Below are 24,444 nucleotides of genomic sequence, written 5' to 3'. Positions count from 1 at the left end.
TATAGGGAGCCATTTCTTCAGGTAGGTGGGAGGCTATAGAAGAGTATTCCTATACATTACTACATTTGCGCGGATTCCGCATAGTGCTTGCAAATTCAAGTTTAGCTTTTTGGAACTTTACAAATTCCCAAATTTTACAAAATACATTTCACACATACATACATATACATACAGTATACATGTATACACACACACCAAGGAAAAGGTTTAACTGTGACATGTATTTTCCTCAACAGTCAGGAAATAGTCATGACCCAGCCCGCCTTCAGTCCCCAGATTTGACAGCCAAGAAAAATTAATGCTGTGGGATCAGAAGAGAGCAGCAAGAGCTGAAGTATGAACTTGTTTTCAACCATCCATATCTTTAAGAAAAGGTAGTCCAGTTTAAATTCCCCAATACTCTTCATAGCTTCCTGTCCCTTATGTTTACAGCACACAAATGGCAACCAATTTCAGCAGCAATGGAAAATCCCATTGTAGATTTTGTTAGCTTATCACAGAGCATAAACAGAAACATAACCTTACAAGTACAGTTTGTGAATTTCCTATTCACCTAACCAAATGCTTTGGGGAGTGGAAAAATGGCAACATTTAGCTTAAATAAGCTATGTGAAAAAGCAAAGAGTAAAATTTGTTGCAGTGAACACAATCTTGATTTTACTGCAGATACAAAAGCAATTGACTGCATAATTAACTGAAAAACCTTAACACTTAATCTTACACCATACAACACAACTTAAGCTGATATCACATTACACAACGTTTGTCGTGGGGTAAGTCTGGTTTGGTGATCAGTTGTTGATCTCATCACTGCACAATATCAAATCACACAACTTTAAATAGCAGCCCATGTCACATTTACCGACTGAGTGCTGATCTTCCAGCTGTTATGCTTGAACCTTTCCTGACAGCCAATAGTGTGCTACCTGACAGAGCCAGTACTGTATAAAAGGTTAATAGCTGCAGTGAGTTCAGCAGCAATCTCTGTCTTTTGTTTATTTTTTCTTGTTATGTGAAATATAAGACATCAGACAGAAGAGCTTCCCTTTCATTTGAGATGTCCACTTGCACCTGCTGTGCTGACTGACAGAGTCGATATACAAAGGGTTAACTGCTGTGGTGGAATAAGCCACAGCCTTGGCCCTTTTTTCTTTTTTTCCCCCCATTCTGTTTTAGTACATAAAACCCAACACCAAACAGTAGCTTTAAGTCAATTTGTGAGGTTCAAAACAGGTGTTCCTTAATCCTTCTCCAGTACACTTCTATCTGAATATTCACAGGTTCTTGTAAGCAAAAAGCCCACACCTCCAACCAAAGAAAAAAATGAAACCTTCTTGATTTTATCCTACCCAGTCACATACTAGCTGGTCTCAGTCGCTGGGTAGGACGTATTAGAAGATTGGCTTCACGGGAGAGCACCACTGACTGCATCCAACTAAGATTATGTAAATGAAGGCTATGACTGAAAATCACTAGAAGCATATTGTGAAAATAACTGTGCAGCATTACTTGTCTTTGGATCTGAAATTGTCTCAGATTTAAGACACTAGACTGTAATATAACAAACTTGTGATGTCTGCCAAATTAGTTGCATAGCATGTAGGGATGTCAGAGGAAAACAGTGCTATTTGAATATAATTCCAATTAATTTAAAGAAAGGACTTATTTGAAGGCAAAAGCAGACATCTGATTGTAAAAGAACACACACTAATTTTTGGCATTGCAGTACCCCAGATGTGTTATGCAAAGCTGCAGCTTTTTACAAATCTGTTTTTGCACTTCGCTTCAAGAATCAGCTTTTTATAATTTTGAATGGTTAGCTTGTTGTCTTCTTTAGAAATGCTTACAACTTCTGTACAACTTCAGAATATAATGCTTTTTTTCTGCTTCTACTCCACTATTCTGCACCCTGATATGCCAAGTGTAACGCCAAGTGTAACCTGCAGTTTTTATGAGATCTGCTCAGGTAAACTAAATGTATAATTTTACATCTCATTCTGTCCTACCCACTCTTAAACATTAGATCCCTAAAGAGCCACATCAGTGTTGGCAAACAAGTCATGTCCCACAATTGGTCTCTGTCTTATGTGGCTGATAGTTTGACACACAATGCTTAAAAATTAGATGTAATTAAAAATATCCACAACTGCTATTATTGAAATATTTCTGCATCTGTAAAGTAGAAAAAAGGAGACAGATTGTGCAAACCCTGACATAATACTGTGACAATCCACTTTTTCTGGGCGAGTCCAAAGGTTTCGACTGGTATTTTATTCTGAATGTCGTAATATAAATGACACCCTGCCACTACCCATTCAACACCTCCAAAATAATAAAACAAGTCTGACTTCAAACTGCCTGCCTCTTGCCTGCTCCTTTACTGTGCTCACTATTCTCACCCCAATAGCAATCTTGCTAATTAGCAGAGTCCTCCTGATCTACAGGCATTTTCACACCTAGTTCATTTTTTTCTGATGCTAGTGCAATTCCCTCCAAAGTCTGGTTCATTTAGGTAGATGTGAACATGCCACTTACACTATAATGTGTGATTAAAGCAACTGTACCAAAATCCTGTGGAAAGGGTGGTCTCACTGCAGTACTAAACAAACCCTGGAGCAGTTCACATGAGGTATGAATCTGACACAGGACCAATCTAACTACATGAAACACTCTGCATTATGGGTGAAACTGCATGCGCATGGTAGTTAGGCTAGGCATCTGCTGTCAGTAATTAGGAAATCTCCTTCACAGTATAATGAGTCAAGGGTTAACTTGGAGCAGTGCAAACAATGGATAGGTAAAAATAAATATGCATAGGCACAAATGTAATAGTTCACGTAAATAAAAATCTCAATTGTCAATCAGAGCAAGCCTAGCACCTGACTCAGCCTCAGAGCCTCCCGGGTATGTGGGTCTAGTAAAATACATACAGAAGTGGCAAGAAACAAATATTAGTGCACAATGAAACAGACCATCAAACCCCCTAATCTAACATTATGAAAGTGATGCTCCCGCTCTGTCAGATGGCTTTAATCAAACATTCTAACAATAATAAATGTTTTTAAGAGTTAAGACAGTAACCACATGATTTGAGATTAACTAAATTGAGGTAACATTCATATGACGGCTACTGGAGAGTAAAAACACAACATCACAGATTTAAATGACACATCTACCATTACAAAACTGAAGCATGTCAGTGTGTGCTCACAGCAGAGCCTTCTTTTGTACACCTGCCTATCTGAAACAGGTCCTTTTTATAACATGCATAGCAGCATAATTTTAAATTTTCTTCCAGTTGTTCCAGAACAGGTATTTTGCTCATAAAGCTGTTTATGGTACATAAACCAAAAAATTATGGAACATGCAGCAGTGCACAAAAACAATTGCTTTTGGTCCTTCATATTTGTTCCAAGAAAAAAAAAAATTCTGCCCAATGAAAGAAATCCATGACACACCCACAGGGTGTTTATTAATATGTTTACTTTGTAAAACACAACCGAACTAAATAGACATTAAACCAAAATAATGAACCATCCCATGATTTGGAACAAAGAAAACAGACTACGAGCGTGAAACTGCTCAGCCTGTTTAGTGCAAAAGCACTTTCTCCTCACCTCTGTCACTCAGTTCCTGCTACGGAGGTGCCCTGCACCCTCAGAAAAAGTGCTTTCACCTGGGCTTCACCCTAACCTTACTTCCCATTCCTCACAGCCACCCCTGCAGCAGTAAATCGGGGTTTATACTTCACGCAACGCATACGCCTGCAGATACTACTGCTACACAAATGGTGTACTGTTTATACATGTGCATGTACTTTATGTAAATCTGGAGGATTCCATCAAGTGGCACTGCAAGATATCATCCATTTATTTCAGGACACCTTGCCACAATCTCTCTGAAAAGGATGGATGTTTAATGATTACATCCATCAATCCATGGGCATGCCCATTCCTGCAAGCATTGGGCGCAAGGCAGAAACACCACCTGGACAGGGCATCAGCTCATTGCAAGGTGAATATAAGCACAAAATACAATAGTGTCATTTTGGCATCACCAAATCCCCAATCCTGCACGTCCTTGGAAGGAAACTGAAGCACACTGTGGAAACCCACCAGGAAAACATGCAAACTCCAGGCAGAGAACACCAGGGACGTGACTCCTTACTGCGAGGCAGCAGTGCTACTGCTCCTCGCCCGTGCCACCCCCACATGTGTAATTATTAACAGTATTCGTTATTTAAACTAAGTTAACAATTTATCTGTAAAATGTAATATACAATGCTATGAAAAAGTATCTTCCCCCTTCCTGATTTTGTTTTTGCATGTTTGTCACACTTAAATGTTTCAGATCACCAAACAAATTTAAATATTAGACAAAGATAACCCAAGTAAATACAAAATGCAGTTTTAATTGATGATTTTATTTAATAAGGAAACAAAAACTTTGCAAACCTACATGGCCCTATGCGAAAAAGTTATTGTGCCCCCCTCCCCCTTATTAAATCATGAAGTAACTGTAGTTAATCACATTTTTTGGAAGGCAGAGTTCAATTTCACTAGCTAAACCCAGGCCTGATTACTACCAGACCTGGTACCTGTCAGACAAAGTGAAGTAGGCCAAAAGACATCAAAAAGGAAGACATGCCGTGATCTAAGGAAGTTCAGGAAAAGATAAGAAACAAAGTAACTGACATCTATCAGTCTAGAAAAGGTTACAAAGCCATTTCTAATGCTTTGGGACTCCAACGAACCACAGTGAGAGCCATTATCCACAAATGGAGAAAATATGTAATAGTGGTGAACCTTCCCAGGAGTGGCCGGCCTACAAAAATTATGCAGCAACGACTTATCCAGAACAGCATTTAAAGAACTGCGGGCCTCACTCGCATCAGTTAAGGTCAGTGTTCGTGACTCAACCATAAGAAAGAGACTGAGCAAAAATAGTATTCATGGCAGAGTTCCAAAGCAAAAACCACTGCTGACCTGTCTCACTTTTGCCAAAAAACATCTTGATGATCCCCAAGACTTCTGTGGACTTATGAAACAAAAGTTGAAATTACATGTGGCATAAAAGTAACACAGCATTTCAGAAAAAGATCATACCAACAGTCAAACATGGTGGTGGTAGTGTGATGGTCTGGGGCTGCTTTAGGACCTGGATGACTTGCTGTGATTGATGGAACCATGAAATCTGCTCTTTACCAAAAAATCCTGAAGGAGAATGTCTGGCCATCAGTTTCTGACCTCAAGCTGAAGCGCAATTGGGTTCTGCAGCAGGACAATGATGCAAAACACACCAGCAAGTCCACCTCTGAATGGCTTAAAAAAAACAAAATGAGGGTTTAGGAGTGGCCTAGTCAAAGTCCGGACTTGAATCCAATTGAGATGCTGTGGCATGACCTTCAAAAAGCGGTTCATGCTCAGAAACCATACAATGTGGCTGAACTGAAACAATTCTGCAAAGAAGAGTGGGCCAAAATCCCTCCGTGAAAGACTCCTTGCCAGTTATCGCAAAACCTTGATTGCAGTTGTTGCTGCTAAGGTTGGCAAACCAGTTATTTGGTTTAGGGGGCAATTACTTTTTCACATAGGGCCACGTAGGTTTGTCATCCCTTTAAAAACTGCATTTTGTGTTTGTTATCTTTGTCTAATATTTAAATTTGTCTGATGATCTGAAACATTTAAGTGTGACAAACATGCAAAAAAAAAAAAAATAAGAGGGAAGGGGGCAAATACTTTTTCACAGCACTGTACATACTTTAATACATTTCTTCAAGAAAACGATATTAAGTATATATCTACAAATTCTAAACGTGCAGAGAGCTGGAATATTAAAAATGTAATGTGTTTTGTGTGGCAATTTCTGCCTGCCGTTGCTCTCTGAGCAGGAGGAAGCCCCAGAAGCATGTAGCAACTAACAACTGAGTCAGTTTTAAGATGACATTTATAATGTTCTATTTTAATGACAAACTATGACATTAAAGTGGAAAGATTGAGAATTAAAGACAAAATTTTCACTTTAATCACAAAATAGACCCTTTCACTGTGTCCCTAATTTTTTCTTTCATCTGTGGCTCAAATACGCTTCTGCACATTCTATTGTTGTTTGGAAGGTGCAAATAAAAAAAAAAAAAAAAAAAAAACGACCTTTAAAATGTATTATGTCATTACGATGGGGATACATTGAAAAGAAAGGCACCACAAATATATCTGACTGTCAGTATTTTGCTTCACCACATCAAACCATTCATCAAACACTGAAGCACGAACATTGATCCTGTAGGAACTGCAAAGCGGCTTGCTGTCACATGGTCATAATAAACAGAGACTCTGACGTCACGGTCCAACTGGAACACACTGTATCCCCCAATTTTTTGCTGGTGCTGCAACTCATCTCGCACATGCGTCACGTTAATTTCTGAGGATGTGTTCAGAGGATGCGTCAAACGAACGCTGGGAAAACGTGGCAGCCATAATACGTGTGCATGCACGTTCTGAGCATGAAGTATAAAAATGTCCCCAAGACCTGTCACAATACATCTGCAGTGCAGAACAGTCAGTAGCATCATTGCGGGGCAGCCAGGACTTTAGCCCCTCATCTCTGGCAGCCATCCTCTTTGAGAGCCCAGCCATTCTTCCTCCTGTTCTGCACTCTAACATGTATTGACGACTCCATGGGGATCCAACTCTTATTGACTGCATGTATGCTCCACAGGGGCAATACATTTACATCAATTACACATGCTGAAGTAATGGCAATATCAAATTGGGGGGGGGGGGGGGGCTAAGCCCTACTAATTGCCAAAGCTAGTGATACACCCGACACCAGCGGAGTTCTACAAATGGGACCCAAACAACATTATTGTAAGTGAATTAAAAATAATAATAATAAAAAAATTAAATTGCAGTGCCACAGGTATTGTTTGTAAGGATTTAAGCTCCTTTTTGGGTAAGATTTTATGGATCGCTGCCCTGATAAACTTGTGCACCCACTCTTCAGGACTAAAAACAAACCAGTAGTGAATTTGCTCAAGATTTTGATGGCTCTTATATTTAAATAACATTTGCATTTTTTTTTTTTTTTTGCAGTTGGCCTTTGGTCTTACTGGTGCTTCCACTGTGGCCGCTACCGTAATAATAAAGTATAAAAAAAAAAGAATGTACAAATGTTTTCCTAAGTTCAAATATATTTGAACATTTATTTATATATAAATTGAATATTCAAACCCTAGTTTCTGGCTAATTTCACAGCCCTATTAAAATGTAGCTAGTGCTGGAGGTCTCATACAGGATCTCTACTGCTTTATAATCACTTGTATTTTGGAAGTGATCTAAGTACAAGTACTGGACACCCAAAAGTTTTTTTTTCTTCAGTATTTTCCCAAATGGAACTAAATTTGTATAACTGTGTTATTACATTGCAGATCATTGCTGTTATATACATAACGGAGGCCAGTCATAAACAGCATTACGTTGCGTATCCAGTTAAAGCAAACAAAAGAATAGTGAACACTGTTGTGCACAACACGCTAGATCAAAAGTAGACAATGTCCCAGCCCATAACGGAAAACATTTAATATATTAAGAGTTTCACTTACAGTTAACTATACTTCAATAATGACCTTTGAAAAGCAGAGCATCTCCTCCACCTCCCCTTGACCTTTGAAGAAGAACAGCAACATCTAGCAAACTAGATAAATGTCATGTAAAATTATTAATCTTTCTGTTATTTATATATCCTACAAATATATTCAGATATTACAAAGTTCTTACAATACTCAACTGTAGTATTTGCATTATCTGATACACTAATACTATCACTTCCTAACACCCCCCCCCCCCCCCCCAATTTATTCCAATTAATCAGTTTTGCTAACAATGGGATGCAAAAGAGATAAAACTTGTATCATTCAGGGAGTTGGTAGATAAATCTTTGACTCCGACTCCTTAGTTTCCGGTACTTCTGACTCCGACTACTCTGTATTTAATATGCTAATGCATTTTCCATGTTGATTAAAGGAAGGCAACATACACGTCATTTAACCACAGAACTACTGGCTAGGAAGCGGACTATCGTACTGGTCAGTTTAAACAAAAGACAAGAACCCCTGAACACACATCAGGCCATAGCACACACGTACACCTACATCATTACACTTGCTTACACTCAAATGAACTTGTTAAACACATTATATCTGAAATTAAATGAACACTTTGTAATGTACCATAATCCAGAATGTCAGGTTGTATAATAGCTCAGCAGATTTTCACACTAGTAGTAACACAACTATGCACTGGGCTTTATTCTGACATCAGATTAAGTACTTAATTATGACTATTGTTTGTAATCTTGCTGTATTTTTTTTTCATTACAATTTAAATTTATTAGGAGTCGGTACATTTTTGCCAACTCCGACCCCAACTCCAGGTACCCAAAATTGTCTCCAACTCCGACTCCACAGCCCTGGTATCATTCACAGCTGACAGACTGCATACTAAAAGCATGAATAACATTTTGTTTCAGAAGACTAGCAGGATGTCTCCCAAATTGAGAATATATTGGATTTATAAATCAGATACAAATTATTGCCAATCGATTCATCCATTTTCTTAACCTGCTTATCAGGGTAGGGTTGTGAGGTAGCTGAAGACTATCCCAGCAATCATCAGATTCAAGGCAGGAACAATACCTACAAGTCCATCACAGACTAGTGCCACAATTAAATTCAAGTCCTACTGTACATTGTTCTTCTGAATTAATCCTGATAGAAACTATTAAAGGGAAGTTATTTCTACACTCTGCAGGTGGATTTGCTTTATTATAAATTCTGGGCAACAATATTTTGCAAAGTTATATTTTTAGACAATTTTACTGTTAGTCCGCCATATGCTTACTATGTAAACTATTTTTGTCATTTCTAAAACAGGAATTAATTCTGAAGAGCAGGTGCAGGTGCAAATCAGTTTGCCTTGCAGAGGAAGTACTGCTTAATGATAATGTAGACTTTGGCTTATTCATTTTAAATTATTTCCTCTTACAAAAATAAATCAGTAACAACCTGAACATCAGTATTAACCAAGCAGATTAGATGACAAATTAACACAAGTGTACTGGAAGACAAAATGCATATTTTATTAAATATTACATTCATGATTAATTCTACATGTACACTTTGGGCTGAAAAGCAGAGAATAATGTGAACAGTTCAACAAAGTAAGAATAACTCATCATTACAAAAATATGTAGTAACATGTAATCACTGCATATTTTCAAAACTAGAGGAGAAACACCTACTCTCAGGTCTTTGACTCACTATTATAATCGAGAATGAGTGAGCATGCTTATGCTCATGTCTGACAATGGGTCCAAGGATTTAATCCCAATACCTAATGGCAGTCAAGATGCCGTTGTCTAGCCAGTAGAGGTCTAAGCGTCCCTCTATGAATATGCCTCCCCAGACCATCACTGACCCACCACCAAACCGGTCATGCTGAATGAGGTTACAGGCCGCATAACGTTCTCCACAGCTTCTCCAAACCCTTTCATGTCTGTCACGTGCTCAGGGTGAACCTGCTCTCATCTGTGAAAAGCACAGGGCGCCAGTGGTGGAGCGGCCAATTCTGCTATTCTATGGAAAATGCCAATCGAGCTCCACAGTGCTGGGCAGTGAGCACAGGGCCCACTAGAGGACATTGGGCCCATAGGCCTCTTTTCCTTGTCTGGTCAGAGACATTCACACCACTGGCCTGCTGGAGGTCATTTTGTAGGGCTCTGGCAGTGCTCATCCTGTTCCTCCTTTACCCAAAGGAGCAGACACCAGTCCTGCTGATGGGTTAAGGACCTTCTACAGTCCTGTCCAGCTCTCCTAGAGCAACTGCCTGTCTCCTGGAATCTCCTCCATGCCCTCGAGACTGTGCTGGGAGACACAGTAAACCTTCTGGCAATGGCACATATTGATGTGCCATCCTGGAGAAGTTGGAATACCTTTGTAATCTCTGTAGGGTCCAGGTATCATCTCATGCTACCAGGAGTGACACTGACCGTAGCCAAATGTAAAACAAGTGAAAAAAACAGTCAGAAAAGATGAGGAGGGGAAAAATATCAGTGGCCTCCACCTATTAAACCATTCCTGTTTTGGGGGTTGTCTCATTGTTGCCCCTCTAGTACATCTGTTGTTGATTTCATTAACACTAAAGAGGCTAAAACCGATTAACAATCCCCTCTGCTACATAATTGACCAGATCAATATCCCAAAAGTTTTATTGACTTGATGCTATACAGTACTCTGATTTAAAGTGTTCATTAAATGTTTTTGAGCAGTATATATGAATAGGTCTGATCACAAACTGATATTTGGGTGGTTACCTACCAGCTAACACATATATACATATAGTCATCCCTCACCTATCGCAGGGGTTACATTCCAGAGCCCCCCCGCAATAGGTGAAAATCCACGAAGTAAAAACCATATGTTTATATGGTTATTTTCATATTGTCACGCTTGGGTCACAGATTTGCACAGAAACACAGGAGGTTGTAGAGAGACAGGAACTTTATTCAAACACTGCAAACAAACATTTGTCTCTTTTTCAAAAGTTTAAACGTGCTCCATGACAAGACAGAGATAACAGTTCCGTCTCACAATTAAAAGAATGCAAACATATATTTCTCTTCAAAGGTGTGCGCGTCAGGAGCAGAGAATGTCAGAGAGAGAGAAAAGCAAACAATCAAAAACCGATAGGTGCTGTTCGAGCTTTTAAGTAAGCGAAGCACGGTGCAGGAAGCATATCTCTTGACAAAGCAGCCGCAAATAAGCCCAGCAAGGAAGGGAGCAATGTGAAGGTAGTCTTTCAGCATTTTTTAGACGAGCGTCCGTATCCTCTAGTGGTGCGAACAGCCCCCCTGCTCACACCCCCTCCATCAGGAGCAGAGAACGTCAGAGCAAGAGAGAGAGAAAAGCAAACAATCAAAAATCAAGAGGTGCTGTTTGGGCTTTTAAGTGTGTGAAGCACCGTGCAGGAAGCATATCACGCAACAAAGCAGCCACAAGTAAACCCAGCAAGGAAGGGAGCAATGTGAAGGTAGTCTTTCAGCATTTTATGAGGAGCGTCCGTATCCTCTAGGGGTGCGAACAGCCCCCCTGCTCACAATATATTTGAGGAGTTTTATTTAATACGTAATACGTGCTCTGATTGGGTAGCTTCTCAGCCATCTGTCAACAGCGTCCCTTGTATGAAATCAACTAGGCAAACCAACTGAGGAAGCATGTACCAGAAATTAAAAGACCCATTGTCCACTGAAACCCACGAACCAGCGAAAAATCCGAGATATATATTTAAATATGCTTACATATAAAATCCGCAATAGAGTGAAGCCGTGAAAGTCGAAGCGCGATATAGCAAGGGATTACTGTATATTTATTGCGGAGGACGGCAAGGATCCTTGCCCGGCCGGGATGCCTCCATACTGGAAGGACCGGGGGAGCAAGCATGGCCAGCACGTTACCTCCCCCAGAATGGGCCCACAGGCCTTGCAGAGGTTCATGGGAGTGAAAGTTTGGAGTATTCCAGGAGCCAGAGTTGGGAGGAGGAGGACAAAGCTTGCTGAGGAGGAGTGGAGGAGAAAAGAAAAGGACTGTGAGATAAAGAGAAAATAAGAAAGCAAAGATAAATAGTAAAGAAGGTGTGTGTTTGAGCTGTTGGGAACACTGTAAATAAAATTCACGTGTGTTTTTTGGACTGGTAACTCTAGTGTCTGTTTGTGTCGGGTTAGCGCTGTTACAGCACCATCAAACTTCCACAATATATACACATATACATATATATTCATCAACAAAAACACTTTATTTAATTAACACTAGAATCACTGAAGCCTGCGAAAATATTTGTAATGCAGGGCCACCTTAATTTTACTCACACCTCCTGATCACTGTGTTAACTGCACACCAATAGTGCCTTTGCTTTGCAAATGTGTCAGTCGGCCACAGGCAGGCAGCCTGTTATCCCAACCCTCACCAATGCAGCTGAAGTCTGTTTATCTGGGAATAAGGTGTCTGGAATTGTATAGGAAAATAATACATCATTATTCAAAACACATACATTTCATGTGTGTTCCATGTCTACAACAATCTGTGTAAATGTAGGATGACATTTCTTGAGAGGCAAGAAATGAACACATCACTAAAACAATTGTTTTCCTTTTTTTCACGTTATAGGAATAACTGCAAAATGTTGATGTGAAGTGTATAATGTGATCAAATAAGCACTTTCACAAAAGGTATAACAAATCAAATGGGCTTTTATTCAAAAATAAAACTGAAGAAAAAGAAATTGTTTAATTCACATGTGGCTGTTAATGTGTGAAAACAGAAACCCAAATATCAATACTTCACTATTTTGGGGATGTGTAAAAAAAAAAAAAAAAAAAAAATCACCAAAAATCTCAAATATTTTGATGGATTTGACTAAACATTGGCAATACAGAAACATGGCGTTACTTCAACTGTACTGTAAACAAGATCTTATGGCCAACCAACAAACTTCCACCTCAATTTTATTGCACTGAACAATGTAACTTCTTTATGAACATTAATAATACTAAGGTTGGAAATATCCACCAGCATCTGACCTCTTTAGGACACTGCACATGAAACTGTTTATGATTCCCCCTCTTCTTTTCTTTCGAGTTTTAAACTATCAACTTTTCTTTCGAGTTTTAAACTATCAACTTTGGAACAAATATCTGGTATTATTAGAAAATCTATCAGTGCATGCTCCCAACCTAAAAGCTCTCTACCCATCAGTTGGATCCTGTTTGCCTCCTCTTTCTTCTTTAACATTTTACATTCTTCTATTATCTCTGGTCTTGTACCTTTATCTTTCAATACGGCTGTGATAACTCCAATTCTCAAAAATCTGGTGCAGATCTTTACAACCTAAATAATTACTGTCCGATCTGAAATTTACTGCTCCTATCAAAAACACTCGAAAAAACTGTTACCGTGCAGGTTCACTCTCACCTTACTAAAAACCAGTTGTTTGAATGATTTCAGTCTGGTTTTCGTTCGTTTCACTGTACAGAAACAGCTCTTATTAAAATCACCAATGACCTGCTGATGGCCGCTGACTCTGGGCTGATAACCATACTTGTGCTCCTTGATCTGAGCTCTGCCTTTGACACAATTTCTCATGATATTCTTCTATAGTGATTAAAATCAATTTGTATCATTGGTACTCCACACGCCTGATTTAAATCTTATCTCTCAGATTGAACTCAGTTTGCACAGTTAAATTCCAGATCACAAGTTTGCCTAGTTCTTAGTGCTGGTCCCCAGGGCTCTGTCTTAGGCCTCCTTCTATTTATTATTTACCTTCTACCACCTGGTCATACTTTTAGGAAATTTAATATTCACTTCTACTGTTATGTTGATGACACCCAGCTTTATCTGTCTACTAAGCCCGATTGCACTCTTCCACCCTCTTCTTTCTGTGAATGTTTGCAGGAAGTTATATCACGGTTGTCTGCTAACTATCTCAAATTTAACAGTGATAAAGCAGAGGTTTTTCTGAAAGGAACTAAAACTGTTCTGGCCAAATGTAACAATATTTCTTTGACTATTGGCAGTTCTCCAATCTCCTCTTCCTCTCAGGTTGAGTTTAGGCGTTATTCTCTGTAGTACCTTACAATTTAAAGCACATAACATCACTTGGTCGGCATATTTCTATTATATAATATTGGCCGTCTACACAGGTTTCTTACAGCTAATAGTACTGCTATTCTTGTACATGCCCTGGTTATATCTCAATTACTGTAATTCTGTCCTTTCTGGTTTTTCTCACAAACTCCTCCACAAACTCCAACTGGTTCATAATGCTGTTGCTCATATCATTACCAGAACCCCTTCCGTAGAACATATTCCTCCTGTCCTTCCGCATCTCCACTGGCTCCCTCTTCAATATCACATTGATTTTAAGATTTTGCTCTTTACCTCCACATCTCTCTGATTTTATTTCATATCTCCACTCTTTCCTGTATTGTTAGATCCTCCTTCTCTATTAATCTTATTATACCTTCTACTCTCCTAATTACTGTGGTGTTTAGAACTTTCAGCCGAGTAACCCCCCCCCCCCCCCCCGTAATGCTCTCCTACAAGACATCATAACATTGAGTTTCTTACAACTTTTAAATCCACCCGTTGACACACTTATTTCATTTGATATCAATTTTAGTTGATATATTTAATTTCAATTAACAGATTTTATTTTTTATTTATTCCATATTGTGATTATTGCTATTAATATGTTTTGTAAGGTGTTCTTGAGTGCCTTGAAAGGCACCTATATATAATAAAAATAATAAAAAATAAAAAAACACATTGGTTGATTTTATTATTTATCGGCAAATTGTTTATTTGGTGATATTTATTAATAATATGTTAACTTACATATCAGCTACACTGACATTATGCAAATGAATGACGCATCAGAAGTGATTGATGGGCAATGCCAATAGCACCAGTAAAAAATACAGTGGATAGATGACTGAAAATGGGGTGGATTCCTAGACAGGAAAAGAGAGATGTAATCACATAAAATGTAAACAGAAAGTTCAGCAAAGCTCAATAGCTAGCAAGCATGTTTTGGTTTTTTTTTTTTGCTGTTAACTACCAGCATTCTTATGATGTGTACCAGCTTTCATCTTACATATACATTCCGCTCTGTTGACCCCCAGCATCAGGCTGCAACGTTGAAAACTGCACCCCACTCCTACTCTTCATTTGTGGCATGTAAAACAAAGGAGAACACTGACAAATTAAGATTGCAGTGTTGCAAACTTCAAGGAAGAAACGTCAGTCTTAGATAGTGGCACTTATATTTCTAATGGGAAAATGCTCCGTGCTTCTCACATTAAGACATCAGTGTAACAGATGGTGTACTGCTCGTTATGTATATCCACCTCAAGCATTATATTGCATACTGTCACCTATCAAGCTGTGTTTTCGTTCTCCAAGGCTTGTTCAGCTATGGAGAAAACACTTTCAAAAATCAGGAGACACAAAAAAAAACTTTTCCAATAACTTAAAAGTGTACCCACGGAGGATCAGCATCAGAGAATAGTCAGTCAGTCATTTTCCAACTAGTATACACCTTACATATCACACGGTGTTACAAGGCTTTAAAGCCAGCTCAGATATGCAATATTTTGCTCTCTGTCCTAAGCAGACAGCCTACAGCTTGGCTCCTGCCTCCTTTTAACTGAACACTTTCACTGATGATGTCTTTTAAGTCCTTTAATGTGAAGGAGCTGCTGCTAGAGCTAAACAACCAAGAAGCTGTCACGTTTGCGGCTCTAATACTATAGTTTATCTGGCTCCTTCAAGTACCACAAAAAAAAGTCTCTTTGCTTAGTTGTCCAATGGCCGTCTCCAAAGCCCAAAAGCTAAAATATACATTCATCTGCAGACTCTAAAGGGGGACTACGTATAACTGATGGAAAACATGAAAAAAGAAATACTGTACTTGAGTGAAAGGAGTAAATAAAAATGTTAAACATCTAATAACAATATATACATAAATTTCATATTATTCCTACTGAAACAACAAAAAAAAAAACGAAATATTGTTTATACCGATTTACCGATTAACCACCAGCACAATAACTGAGGTCCACGGTCTTACAAAATTTTCCAAGGCGAAGCCGGGTAATACAGTTAGTATACTATATTATCTATCAATTAAAAAATTTACTCTGCACTTGCTGATAGCGCAATCATGTTTTTTTATGGTAATTTTGATCACCGATTTTATTAATAGGTAAATACATTACCTAACATCTAATCTGTCTGCTGATTAGAACACTATCAGCCCCAAGTGACACATGAATTCAGAAAAAATAGCTAAAAATATTCAAGTAGTGTCAATACTAATTCTAATATCGTCAGCATTCTTTCATTTACATCATTTGCACCTTTGTTCCTTTCAAACGAGTGATGTCAATTTGCAGTTTTCTCAACTGCATTTTGATTTTCACCAATCATTATTCTGGGGATCCAGTTCTCCACTTTATGAGCCCACATTCATCCAGCATAGGACTAAACTCACCTCTAAGCAAAGGATAGAGGCCTTTTTGGTTTTTTTTTTTGGCCTTCATAAGCATGTTCATAGGCAGGTAGGACCACATGTTTCAGCATGCAAAAATTAACTTAATTTCAACATACAGTGTATGCATTTAAAGCAAACAAAAAAAATGAACACCCATCTGGTTTAAAGAAACTTCAATAAAGTAGATAGCCTTCTACTCTACTACCGTTGCCATACATGACTGTCATTCTGCAAATGTAGCATGTAGCACACTATCTGTATTCCAGAGTAAATGGCAGACAACCATTAAACAATACTTCAATGTACATATATACTCATGATTTACTAAATGCATTTGGGACCCTTAGTGTGGTCTGCCTTTTCTGAAACTAACTATTCCCATTTCCTAAAATTCACTCCTCTTCCTCTTAGAAGGTACAAATGACTGGGCATTCACTTGGCTCACATCCTTACTCAATAATATTGGAAAGATTTTCAGCCACTTGTGCTGCTTTTATGTGCTATGGGAGTTATTTCTGATATTACAACTTTCAACTTAGTTCAGTTAACATGTACTAACTATGTACCATGTAGTATATGTACTGTGTTTTGGGAGAAACAAGTCTCTGGTCATCTGCATCTTGATACAAATAAAGAGATGAAAATGTACTTCTAATTTTGTTTTGAAAATAAAAAGCAAAGGTAACACATAATTCGATTTGCTTAAATACAAAATGACTGGCAAACTGCCTTTTTGTTCTAGCCATTTTTTATTTTACAGAACATAAAATAGACAAGAGGTCTGTGTTACATCACAAACTGGCAAATGTAAGCGACAGTTTTTTACAGATTCTCCTCTTGGGAAGCACCATTTAGTATGACATTTGTGTTATTTCACAAACCTCATAAACACCAGTACAAAGTGACTGGCACACCACAAACTAAGGGTAAATACCACTCACCGTTTGATCAAAGAGTAAACTATAACAGCTTATCAAACAACTATTCCATTATAACATATGGTTACAAAACAATATTACATAATACAGAAGATTTCACTCTATCAATTCTAAAGAACTTGAACAAAATTCAAGCAAAGCTTGTAAGCTTTTCTGGGCCTATTTGCAAGTAGAAAAAAGGAACTAAAGGTTAGTAAGCAGTCTAATTAAAATTACAAAGCTTCTTTATTAAGCATGTTACTGAAATTACACCAATTACACAGCATTGCCCTAAGAAATAAATATTAAGCACTATTTTTAACTCAGTTAGCAACTAGACGAAGTTCAGTAGGAAAAAATAAAAACTTACTACATATATCCTTACTTCATACACCTATCTAAGATGCCTTACAAGTACCTGTTGTGGCAGATGCCTGGAAGGACCAGGGGCCTCATGTATACATGGTGCGTACGCACAGAAATGTTGCATAAGAACGTTTCCACGTTCAAATCTCAATGTATAAAACCTAAACTTGGCGTAAAGCCACGCACATTTCCACGGTAGCTCATATCCTGTCGTACGCAAGTTCTCTGCTTGGTTTTGCAGACTGGCGGCACCCAACGTCAAAGCAGTGCTACTGTTCCTGTGTGATTACCCTTTCTTTTTTAGATCCACATCCCTGACGCGGCTTTATAAATACACTGAAATTAACCGCATATTGTTTATTACTTTAATGCATCTGATTGTAATTAACCTGTAACAATATAATGGTCCACAGAATGGTCAAACTATTCTAAATACCATAACTGCTTTAGCGTTGTTACTCTCACTGCACCTTCTTCTTCTTCTTGTCAGCTGCTCCCGTTAGGGGTTGCCACAGCGGATCATCTTTTTCCGTATTACTCTCACTGCGGCACTCAGAGTATTTATATCACTTTATCTGAGTTTGAATCACAGACCTACAGCATTTGGAAAGAGAATTATCGTTATACAGCATCAAGCACTCGCTGCCTCAGCCATTCGGTATTTGAACTGCTCTCATCCGACAAAGCTTCAGAGCCTTTCCTGTTCGGACTTCGCGGTTCACAAACAGTTTCATCTCAAGAACTATACACACACTCAATCAGTCCATCAAGTGCTCCTTGTAGAACTGTTTGTACTTGCAAGTTACCATGAGGTAATTGTACATATGATACAGTTATAATATTGCACAACCTGAGCCACTTTATAAAGCGTGTATTTACATATGACAATATTATTTTTAAGATGAAATGCAGCAAAATATGTTTATTATATTATACAGATAAAACTTTAACTACACGGTGCCGCAGCACTAGTGAGCTTGAGCTTCGTTCACAGTTTGTTCCTGCCTCGCGCTGTATTCATGCTGTGGCTGGCGTGACACTGGAAGGATAGATGGATAGAATAATTAAACATTATAAAGATATTTCGATGTTCTTTAAAAGTTTTGAAGAATCGGTGTTCTAAGCTTACAGATGGCTTAACGTCTATTACAGAGCTGATTGTGTGGCGATTGGGTATTTGGAGAAAGAAAAGTAAGGACAGGAATTGGGGGTTAGTATGTTTGAAAAAGACAGTACTTCTGTAATAAAGCATTTCATCGAAGGTCGCGCATGGCACAGCAAGCATCTTGAGTAAGACATGAACAATCACTGTGCCACCGTGTTCCCATGTTTAATAACATGCTTTAACTCATATCATCATGAAAATGATATCACATATACATCTCAGTATTTTATTTAGAGAGCTGTAATATTACGAATGTAATGGATTCTGTGTCCTGTCGGAGGACGAGCACGTAGTGATTCAGGCACATACAGCACATATTCGATCAAATACAGAAATCATTTAACGTGCCACTTTAGTTATGATGGGATTTGAGAAACTAGTAAATTAAACGATTTTAAGATGAAGTTTATGATGTTCTACTTTAATGACAAAATAAACTACGTGATTAAAGTGGAAATTTCGAGATTAAAGTTGATATTTCATGCTTTTTTCACACTGTGTGCCTTTTTTTCCACTGTACCCTAATAAGCTTTCATATGACACTCAGACGGTGGGCTACGAGTCTCCTTTTCACGCCGATTTTAATATGTCACAACTTCTTTTTTATTTCGGGCACTGTGCGACTTTGTGAACTTGAACTTTCGAGTTTCTCCTACGACACGCTATGTCCCTCGATCAACTTCCTTTTGTTGCTTATATAACTGTTTAAACCACCAAATAGTACGTTTTTCTTTGCCTCCATTTGGTATTCGCTAAAATTCAATTTTTTTCCTCGTACATTTGCTTTGCATATTCAAAGAGGTTTAATTCTGGGAGGAGTTGGGGCGGGACAGCATGCACGTGCACGAGCATTACTTTTCACACTGATCGGGATTTATGTAGCGGAAGAACGTGGAAGTTTGCGTACGCACAGATTCCTGCGTCTGGATTTTTCTGTGCTTAAGTACAGTTCGGCTTTTGTGCTTACGTCACGTTATAGTGCGAATTCTACGTACAGCATTATGCATGAGGCCCCAGGAGAGGGACAATACCTCCCCTGGGTCATGAGAGGGCATCCGCCCTGGTCTGCATCAGGGCCATGGGATCAGAGCTTAGAAGCTCAACCCTGGCTTTGCCTGTGGCCACCACCAGGGGGCACCCAGACGATCATGGAGCCCTGGATTGTAGTGGAAGTGCTGCCGGAAGAAACTCCAGGCACACCCAGAGTGCTTCAGGGTGCTCATGTGGCATTTCTGCCACACCAGGAAGTGCCGCCGGAAGATCATTGCAAAGCACCTGGAGCACATCCGGGGTGTTATAAAAGGGGCCACCTCACTCCATTAGTCAAGCCGGAGTTGGGAGGAAGAGGACGGAACTTGTGTGTGAAGGAGTGAAGAGAGAAAGAGAGAGAGAGACAAGTGACTGAGTTTGGCTGGTTTGAGCATTGTGTGGTGCTGTACAATATTGAAGACTATAATTAAACGTGTGTGTTTTGGACATTTGGTGTCTGTCTGTCTGTGTACGGGGGCTGAAATACCACACCGTACAAAGGTTTACATCACAGTGATCCAAACTGGTTGTCAACTTTCAATATAGAAGACACAAATCTGCGACAGGGTTGGCAAATTAAAACTGGAATACCCATATTAAAAATAGTATATATTCAAATATTTGTTTCTGGTGAATCTACAAAGAATGACATGTTTGTAACTTTTGCACTGGTGATTAAAATACGCAGGTTGATACTGCTGCCTTCAAACAAATGTAGCAAAACAGGTATTGTCTGTGCACACAAAGCGAACTGATCAAACAGAAAGCTGAATGGAGCACATTCTGCACACACGGAAAAAAAAGCCCTTAGACAAAAAAGTTGTGATTGCACAAACGAATATATCAAACTCAAACAACTACAACCAGATGAATCAATGAATAACATTCTTTACCAAGCTCTTTTTGTCCCTCCTACCCCCTTTACAGTTACAGCAAAAATGTAATATAATGGATCAAAATATTTTTGTTATTATTCCTTTTTTAGGAATTGTGCATTTTTTTGTTCCTTAACTCCTCTACTAAAAATCTAGCTATGTATCTAAATACACAGACCTTTTCTATTGGGATGAAAGGAAGAAATTTGGAAGACCTTGAGGGGGTCCACTTGGATATATATATATATATATATATATATATATATATATATATATATATGTATATATTTTATGTCTCCTAACACACACCTGGAAGCGGAGGTTCTATCTTGTCTTTTATGATTAATAAACTGATATTTCCGTGTATACATTTTTAGGTTGGTTCATGCTAAGAAAATATCTGCAAATATTTCCCTAGTACTAGCCAACATAACATTTTATAAATAAATACACACAAACAAACACATACAGCATATACACAAACTTCACTGCTGAAATCTGGTGGTGCTCATGGTGGAATTCCTCCAGAGACTCGGTTACCTTACACAGCAAAAAGAGACACATATTAGATTAACTGGTTACTTTACACTGACCCAGGCACCGTGCACCTCCACACGCCTGACCTGGTGAAAACCAGAACTCCGGCCAGTAGCTATAAATCGAACATAACGAAAATAGCCAATTCTGATCACGGATTAGCATATAATGCAGACCAAAGTCCTAATAATTTAAAAGATTAAAACCGGTTAGAATTGTGTATGTGACAAGTTGTAAATAACATGTAATCAAATAATAACAAGATGTGTGTGGAAAGAGTGCAACTGCTACAAGTGGCGAAGGTAGAACAGTCCGGGTCAGAATTAAATTGAAATGTTGGACACGATCGAACCTACTTTTAGGCCGCAGACTGTTACTGAAACACTGCAATAAGGCCGGTCAATACGAACGATAAACTTAAACCAGTCAATTTTTCGCATAAATATCGATGGAAAACCAGACAAGAGAAGCGAAACGGTCAGTACTGTGATCACTGCAAACTAAACAAATGATGCAAGCGGTAGCTGTCTTACAAAATGCGAGCAGGTGGTTAACATAGGATGGTAACAAATCCTATAAAAATTACAAGATGCAGCGGGCAATACGAATGCACTTTCGGCCCACACTTACAGCTGTGAGGGATACATTCGTTCAGAATGACTATTAAGGATCTGTAACCCACCCTTAACCCCTCCATACAAGATACGATCGCAGCAACTCGTAAGCACGATCGCTCGACGTGCTTACTCCTTTGAGAAGGCCACGTAAACATCAAGGAGCAAGCACGGCCTTATTTCGCTAGATTTACTGTCATGTAGACCATCAAATAACTGAAAAAAGCAGGTGTAACAAACGACGATTTTGCTAAAATTAGAAACAGCAATTGGTAAATGCATCCAGTTCACAAAACATGCGTGTATTCAAACCTCATCGAAACCGTATTATCGAAAATTTTTAACCTGATATTTAACTTTTAAGTTTAACATTACAGTAATACCACAGGTCGAATGCAAATCTGTAACAAGTGGACCAAATTGACATGTTCAGAATAACGACTGCTGTGCTACTACAGTAATAAAAACATGCATAATTAGAATGTAAAATTAAATGTGCAACCACGGCTTTTTAAATTCGGATTCCGATGTCTAATGCGCCGTGTGCACTTTTGATGAGGTAATTGTTGATATAAACATGTCGATAATGACTGTCGCTGCAATGAAGAAATCATAAAACACGAAGAAAAACCAAGCCAACGGCCCATCTTACCATTTTTGACGCGAGATGTCTTCTATCCGGTGATCGTTTTACTATATGCCCAAATCAAACGTTACCCGCGTCGCTGCCCTCTCTGTTGCAATCTTACACTATTTTTTCGGTGTTTAAAAAACCTAGTATTACTTGTGACACGCTCGCTTCCCAGATGTCGGTTTCACTGCAGTGCCTCGCACTCGGTAGACCAACAGGGAGGGAAGAGAAAAAAGCGGAGGAGGTTGTTGGGTAGAGAAAAGGGAGGGGTGTTTGGTGGGGGAGGGGTGGCAAGCCACTACATCCGGGAATTAAACCTCCAAATGGAAAAGGATATGGCTGCAAGGCTGCGACCACCACGCTATTACCCCCACCCTTCCGGGGGAAGCACTTTCGCCATTTTGAGGGCCGTTCCAAAATTTATTAGGCGAGTGGAGGCCGCAAGAATCATCGAATGTTTTCGCTGTCGACTGAACGTACGTCAGTGTACAGTTTGCGGAAGCCTTTTAGTGTTGGAAGTCCCACAAGTCAGTGCGATGTAGGCAACTAGAGCAGTGATTTTCAAGCGTGACGGTGTTATCAAACGGCAGATCAGTGTTTCTTCATAATTGACTTTGAAAAGCGATCGTCAACTGTGATCGGCTATAATAAATAAATAAATAAATCCATTTATAAAAATGTAAATTTAGCGCCGTTGATTTTTCTCGGAAAAATATCGTACTACGTATGATCTGTGTCTTCGCGTCGTATCATACACTGCAGCAGTAATAAATAAATAAATGATGACGCATCCATCGTGTCATTTAAATATTATTTTCATATTTGCAATACTTAACTAAAGCATTTCTTGAACACAATCCCACATCTTGTGTGGTGCAGTATTCAAATGCACTGTAGAGGCTCGGGCAAACTGCAAGATTTCATTGAAATGAATGATCTCTCAACAATTTCAAGATGGTTATTGCTCAAAATTGTATTGCAGTTTTTTTTTGTTCTGCAAAAACAGATATTCTGTACCTAAATCACCTTTTTTCAAAACACTAAACAAAAAATCTAAAACTCAAATGCTGCCCAAATAGCATCGGTCTTTGGAAACCTAACAATCCATTCGAAACAGCGTTAACTGCTGTTATGAAGGTTTTGAATAATTTGTCTCAACATGTGACCTCACTGATTCTTTAAATTAAGTCCTTTATAGCAAGTGCAATCGCCACAGGTTTTCTGGTAAGAACAGTCAGAAAGAGGAGCTGTCCAAATAATTATTTATTAATACCAATCCATGCCACTCATATCTTCAAGAAGTTCACTCTAGGGTTAGATAATGATGATTATATAAATGATGTGTGTGTGTGGTTTCCTATAACAAAACAAAGAGATAAAAAGGATTTCTTCATTTACATTACTTTATTTGGCTGATGCTTTTGTCCAAAGCAACTTACAACATTTATGATAGTTACTAGGGCTGTCAAGCGATCAAAAAGTTTAATCATGATTAATCTCAAATTTATTTTTTTTAATGTTGAAATTTTACCACAAAGATTTATAAGTGCAATCAGATCATATTAAGAAGAATGGACATTATATATATATAATGGCATATAAATATACTTCACGTGTTCAGGTAACTGGAACAAGAGGAATAAAGACAAAACTTCAACTATGAGGAGGCTTTATTCACTCACTCTAGGGCTGTGCAATGCTGAACATAGAAAACAAACAATTGGACTTCTATTGTAAAACAGATGACATATATTTAAGACATGTAGTCTCATACTGCAGTCTCCATGTATTTCTCAATAATGCTTAATAAATCTCACTCAAAAGCAATACAAAACTCCAGAAACAGGATTTTAGAAACAGAATACAATTCAAAATTGTTAATCTAGCTAGCCAAGTTAATTTCTCTGCAGAAACAGCAGCGCCTTTTGGATTATTATGAATAACACACTATTTCTATTTATTAAACCAAGCCAGTTTCTTAAACATAAAAGTTTGGTCACATTTCCGGAGGACAAGGCAGCTCGCTTTTTTTTCGGCACAATATAGCCAGGGAGTGAAAACAACCTCTCACAAGGCACTGATGTGGCAGGTGTTGCCAAGTACTTGCAAGCAAGGCAAGCTAGCTCTTTGTATACCAGAGCATGTGTGGACCACTACTTTAGGGGGCAATCCACCATGCTGATGACAGGCTCTGCTTTATAGCACTC

At 38.6% G+C, this 24,444-nt stretch overlaps 1 protein-coding gene across 1 annotated transcript in view; it reads right to left on the bottom strand.

Moving 5' to 3' along the window:
- Positions 1–22,536, bottom strand: part of ppp3r1b (protein phosphatase 3 (formerly 2B), regulatory s1ubunit B, alpha isoform, b) — an 84,041-nt gene extending 61,505 nt beyond the window's left edge. The window contains exon 1 of the mRNA XM_028792566.2: positions 22,259–22,536. Within this exon, the coding sequence (XP_028648399.1) occupies positions 22,259–22,261 (3 nt within the window). The 5' untranslated portion in view covers positions 22,262–22,536. The remainder of the gene's footprint in view (positions 1–22,258) is intronic.
- Positions 22,537–24,444: the final 1,908 nt, after the last annotated feature.

This window comes from Erpetoichthys calabaricus, chromosome 15 (assembly GCF_900747795.2).
Source record: "Erpetoichthys calabaricus chromosome 15, fErpCal1.3, whole genome shotgun sequence".
NCBI classification, from domain to species: Eukaryota; Metazoa; Chordata; class Cladistia; order Polypteriformes; family Polypteridae; genus Erpetoichthys; species Erpetoichthys calabaricus.
The sequence above is the reverse complement of the archived record's forward strand: the minus strand, read 5'-3'. Positions and strand labels throughout refer to the sequence as shown.